Source organism: Fulmarus glacialis, unplaced genomic scaffold (genome assembly GCF_000690835.1).
Source record: "Fulmarus glacialis isolate BGI_N327 unplaced genomic scaffold, ASM69083v1 scaffold14899, whole genome shotgun sequence".
Classification (NCBI taxonomy): Eukaryota; Metazoa; Chordata; class Aves; order Procellariiformes; family Procellariidae; genus Fulmarus; species Fulmarus glacialis.
The window spans coordinates 1-5,525 of NW_009231498.1; the positions used below are offsets into that span (position 1 = coordinate 1).

Here is a 5,525-nt window from a genome sequence, read left to right on the forward strand (position 1 = left end):
CCTAATTTAAAGCCCTCTCAATGAGCCCCACTAACTCATGAGTGAGAATCCTTTTCCCCCTGTGAGACAGCTGAACTCCATCTGTCACCAGCAGGCTCGGTGCCGTGTAAACCTCCCCATGTTCAAAGAAGCCAAAATTCTGCCAATGGCATCAGCCCCTAAGCCACGTGTTGATTAGTTCACACACTTCTAGTCATTCCAAATTAAGACTATGGCTCAGATTACTTATGTGACAAGTGATTGCATTTTGAAGCCAATTTGAAACACTAACACACCAGGACCACTTATAAAAAGTCCAAGTTTATGTACCTGGTAACATAAGATTCTCCTGGCTGATAGTGGGAAAAAAGGGTCTAACTTCTCACTCACATGAAAATGGTAGGGCTGGCTCCTGACATAGAACAAATTACAGAGTTTTGATGAAATGTGTGTGATGGGTCTGGCCGGCATATTGGGCCCTTTGTTCCCGTTGGAAGGGAATCGCCTATGACAACTACCCTCCTTTTCTTCTTAACAGACGCAATTAATGCATGGGGCTGACTGACTCACCCTAGGCAACCCCCTAGCTGCTGCTGTCAGGGCTAAAGTCTGTACTCCGAAGCCCATGATGATCATCTGTGTCCATCAAGGCTCCCAAGTGCTTCGAAGCTACAGTGAATTGCAGATGTTTAGACTCCTTTGCACATGGATGTTAAATTTTCCCTTCCACCGTCTCTTTCTTCAATGCCCCCCTTCCAGATTTTGCTGCCTGTGTCCGCTGCAGCCTACATTGCCTGCACACCTTTTATGCCACCGTACTGTTAATGAGCATATTTGGCACGGGCCCTGGTTTGCCACCAGGGTGCTCCCTCCCACGCACACACTGGCAGCTGCCTTCTCATACGTGAAGACATGCTTCACTCAGAGTCTGTCGCGTGAGCCAGTTTTAATATAGGATGCTCTTTCCTTTTGGCTCCCCACAGAGATCACAGAACCCTGTTTAATCCAGCTCACTGTCGGTGTACGGTTGAGTCATAGAAGGTTTTTCTGTTGCTACATCTAATAGCGCTTTGCTATCAGGAGCGGAACATCAACCCACTTGGCTGGGAGTCGGCACTGTCACCCAGCAGCTCTCCTTGTCTGGAAGTTGTTTTGATTCTTTTCTTAGACTTCTCCCTCTCTGTGTCTTTCTCTCTAAAACATTAATTTCCTCTAATTAGAGCCTCCTTAACAATTCTTTTTTCCCCGCCCCGTCTCCTCAGTTAATTTCCTCTAATTAGAACCTCCTTAATTCTTTTGCTAAATCAATTTCCTCAGTTAGAACCACCCGCCATAATTTCTTTCCATCCTTTCAAAAGCTGTTGGAGTAGCTAAGCAAATTATGCTTCTGGGTAACCTTTATCTGTTACTTGGTATTTTAAAAGAAAGACTGTAACAGGTTGGACAGGCACAATTTCCCCTTCCAGAGCTATGCTGGTCTGACCCCATTAGGTCATACTTAGCTGTGTGTTGTACTATTGTATACTTAATTAGGCGCTCTAGCTGTTCCTCTGGAATCAAGATAAGGCTGTATTTATGAATGAATTAAACATGACACTTCATTATTCAGATCAGATTTAACAGTATCAAAATCCACCTTTAAACCAGATCAAATTGCTCTCTAAGAATGTGTAAAACCTCCTGCCCATGTTAGCTGTCCTGTGAACCAGCTGTTCCTAACTTTCTCTGCAGCCATGCCAGCTTTCTTCTCGTGCCAAGCCTTTTAAGTACTAATTGTTTCTAAAACATGCTGGTTTTAAAAAGATTTTTTTTTGTTTGTCATTTACACAGTAAGTAACTATTAATGGCACATTGCTTTTCACAATCATGCTGTGGGCCACATCAGCAGTTGGTATAAATGGGGAGGCAGCTGATATACACATTACGGACCTTGGGCCTGAGCCTCCTCTTCTACCTTATGCGGTTTCTTCCCAGTTGAGACTATATTATGCATTTCTCTAGCCCTTTAAGATGGACCATAAGGAACCATCTCACTATGTCTGACCTTTCTGACATCTACCAAGGACGACTCGCTCTGTTTCCTCTGATTTTGGGAAGAAAAGGACCAAGTATTGGTGGCAACTGGGAGGAGCCATACAGTTTTAGTGGTCTGTTTTTTTATGTAGTTATTAAAAAAAAGAAGTAAAGAAACACATTTGAGCTGCAGGAACATTCTCTCCCCACCACTGGTAGGTGCAGCACTGGTAGCTGATCATGTTCCCTTTTCTAGTACCCCTTTCTCAGATTAGCACCTACTACCAAGCACAGATCTGATGGTTTCAAGAAGTGTCCTGAAGGAGAGCACTGCCCTGCTATGATGCATGGTACAATAGGGCCCAGCTCACATGAGACAGGCCAAAGAAAACTACCTCACAACTGGCTCATGAGACTGCTTCTGGTCTTTGTAGCACAAGGACTTTCTCCTTTTTTCGGCTATGTCCAATGTAAGCTGCACAGCCTGCTCAAAGTCCTGATCACAAAGCAGAATGTCACCGTGGGCCCTGAAGAGTCTGCTCCAGTAAGGCAGATGGGCCCTTCAGACTTGTGCAGTGCTTTTTACCACCATCTGATGAGAATCAGCAATGCCTCAGTGGGTGGATGCCTTGGGTGCCACTTGGTACAACAAGTGGAGTGATCCATGAGGAATTCTCCACAGATATTCTACGGGGAGCTGGTTGAGGCTTGCAGCTACTCCATCCTTGTCAGTGCCACTGTCAGCTTTCTGGGCAGGTTCAAAACATTTTAGCCAAGCCCAGCTACTGTGGGAAAGCTATACTGCTGCCCTCTTTCACACTTCTTTCCTTCTGACCTTTCCAAGCCTCTAGCACTCCACAAAGTCTATTCTGGTGGAAGTGGTGCAGAAGCTGTAAGATCTACTTTATTTCCTTTGCAGTCTTAATAACTATGCAGAAAACTCCATTTGCCATCACTTCCCATGGAATTTTGGAGTAGGATTGGATGGAAAAATGAAACACATTAAGGTTTTTGTTTTTGACAAAATCCCTAATGTTTGAGATGGGAATAGGACGTTTTTGGGCAATCTCACAAAGAGTAAAATGCTGGTGGTGCTGGAGAGAGGGTTGTTTGGGAAGGATAGATTCTCTAAAAAGATATGTTAGAAGGCTAAAAAAAGGCTGTCTCGTTCTTCTCAGAGGAGATGAGAGAGCAGGAAGAGGGAATCACCAGGTTGGATTGCTCAGACTGACAATTGACTACAACGGAATAGCTGCTGTTCTCTATGCTCCTTGAGAAGCCCATCTTGCTGGTCTCCAGTCCATTCCAGCTGAGGACAAAGAATGGCTAGAGATAGAGATAGGCAATCCAGTAGACAATGTTGAAGAGCAGGAAGGCGGTGGGGAAGAAGACGCGAGAGTAGGAGTCCAGGCGGGAGATGTGAATGCGGACCCTCCCCTCCCTCCACATTCCTGTCTGACAGTCCTCAATGCAGCAGAAGAACCTCTCACATTCCTTTCCTTCCAGGCATGGGGAGCCAGGGTCTTCATCCTCATCCTCCTCTATCTCTGGGGGCCAGTGCATGATGTTGTTGATGTTGATGGTGGTAAAGGATGGCATCACCTGTGCACTGGCAGGCGGCTATAATGAGGAGAGGTAGGTGGATTAAAGGGAAGGGAAAGGCAAGAAAACATGTTATAGACACCAAAACTCATCCAATTGGCAATAGGTCAGATCATAGCATAAGTGCAGTTCAATGGAGAGGGATGACTGATCATCCCTCATCTCTGCACCTGGCTGTAAATCACCACCTTGGCCTACTGTGGGGACTGGCAGCTCCCTGCATGACTCTGAGTTTCCTCCCTGGCACCCTAGGGCATAGCCTTAGTCAGCAAAAATCTAATTGCTCTGATTCCCCATCTCTGCCACTAATAGTGCAGAAGCAGGACCTGTTTGGTTTCAGCTGTGCTAGCCTCTTCCCTCATTCCCTTGAGCTCAGCTGTCTCTGAAGACACAGCACACAGTCCAGATATGTCTTCTGGTTGCTGTCAGTTGCTGGAGAAAAGCTGAGGAAAGGCTGTGTGTGACTCATGACCTCTTGGCCCAGGAGAAGAGGCATATCATCAGCCTCATGGAAGAGCTCTCTCCACCTGTGCTGGGAAATGAGGCTGGCACAGAAGAGATGTGTCTTTTTTGGTTTCAGTTCTGTCCCAGTTCAGAGGCCTGTTTCAGCTGATGTGTCAGAAGTACCTGCCATGAGCTTGGGCAGATCTCAAGAGGATGATGACCACTCTGGGTTCACTATCCCCACACTCAGGAGGTCTTCTGATGGACAGACCACAAAAGAAAGTAGGTTTCTGCATCTCTGTGACCTAAGATACCTCTGTAATCCACAGAGATCAAACTGGTACAGATGGAAGAACCTGGGTGGGGATCACCCTGTCTTAAAGTGGACATTTACATTTGGTCATGTGAGTCATCCTAAACTGTACTGATAAGCTCTTCAGCAATTTTGAAGAGAGCATAGGGTGCCTGCCTCTGACAGGGACCTCCTTGTTTTAGGGGAGCCTCAGCTGCTTTTTCTGGTTGTATCTGACTTTTCAGGTGTGCAGATGCAGCACATAGAGTGGTCTGAGGACCTTATGAACCCAGTATGGGTCAGGCATTAAACCATGTTAGCAGTTTCCAATGCAGGCACAGGAGGGATATTTCTAAATAGCCTGGGGTTCTAACAGCATCCACCTCTGCTGGCCCCTTTGACCTACCAGCCTGGCTTTCCTGTTGTTGTGCTCAGGTGGTTTCTTGTTTCCCACCAGGTAGTTGAGTGTAGCGTACTCCATGAGAGCTGCAAAGACGAAGATGAAGCACACAGAGACAAAGAGGTCCATGGCTGTGATATAGGAAACACGGGGAAGGTGCTTGCGGGAGATGGTACTCAGGGTGGTCATTGTTAGCACAGTCGTGATACCTAAGAGAGAAAAGAATTGGTTTAAGTAATGGAGAGGAGCACTTCTGTCTTCTACATGCATCCAGTCCCCAAAACATCCCCATTTCCCCTCTCCTGTGGGAAAGAAATTCCTCTGGTTGTCTGGTCCCATTTTTGCTCTGCTCTGCAAGACTCTGGTCTTGAGGTGCCCTCTGACAATGCTCTATGGAAAAAGAGCTGTTCAAAACCTGGGTGTCACACAGGCCATCAATGTGGACTGGTAAAGGAGTGGGGAACTTGGACTCTGCTTAAGGCTGTACACAGGAACAACTGCTTGGATGATGGGAGGAGAGTCCGAAGGAAGGACGTGCTAAGAGGCAGTAACACTGGATGGATGGCTTTGGGCAGGCAATGGGTGAGTTGGGATTCAGTCAGTGACGTCTGTCTGAGTCAGCAATAACCGTGGCAATGTCTCAGATGACACAGGACTGCTATTTCTGTCTGATATGAACCAGAGCTGGAATGCAAAGGCCTCTGTTCTTGTTCTCCCTTTGTCTTTGAGCATTTGCTCCCAGGATGAATTCAGCCCAATGCAAAGCTCATCATAGAATCATAGAATAGTTTGGGT

General features: G+C 46.5%; 1 protein-coding gene across 1 annotated transcript; it reads right to left on the reverse strand.

Moving 5' to 3' along the window:
* Positions 1 to 3,067: 3,067 nt before the first annotated feature.
* LOC104072122 (gamma-aminobutyric acid receptor subunit gamma-4-like) lies at positions 3,068 to 4,940 on the reverse strand. The gene is made up of 2 exons (XM_009584605.1): positions 4,737 to 4,940; positions 3,068 to 3,612 (listed from the first exon to the last, which is right to left on the reverse strand). Exons 1-2 carry the CDS (start codon positions 4,917 to 4,919, stop codon positions 3,319 to 3,321), a joined length of 477 nt encoding a protein of 158 aa, XP_009582900.1. The 5' UTR covers positions 4,920 to 4,940; the 3' UTR covers positions 3,068 to 3,318.
* Positions 4,941 to 5,525: the final 585 nt, after the last annotated feature.

Coding starts and splice junctions, on each gene's coding strand:
- LOC104072122 (XM_009584605.1), bottom strand. CDS start 4,919: ATGACCACCCTGAGTACCATCTCCCGCAAGCACCTTCCCCGTGTTTCC. Junction 3,613..4,736: donor ACAACAGGAAAGCCAGGCTG/GTAGGTCAAAGG, acceptor TCCTCATTATAG/CCGCCTGCCAGTGCACAGGT.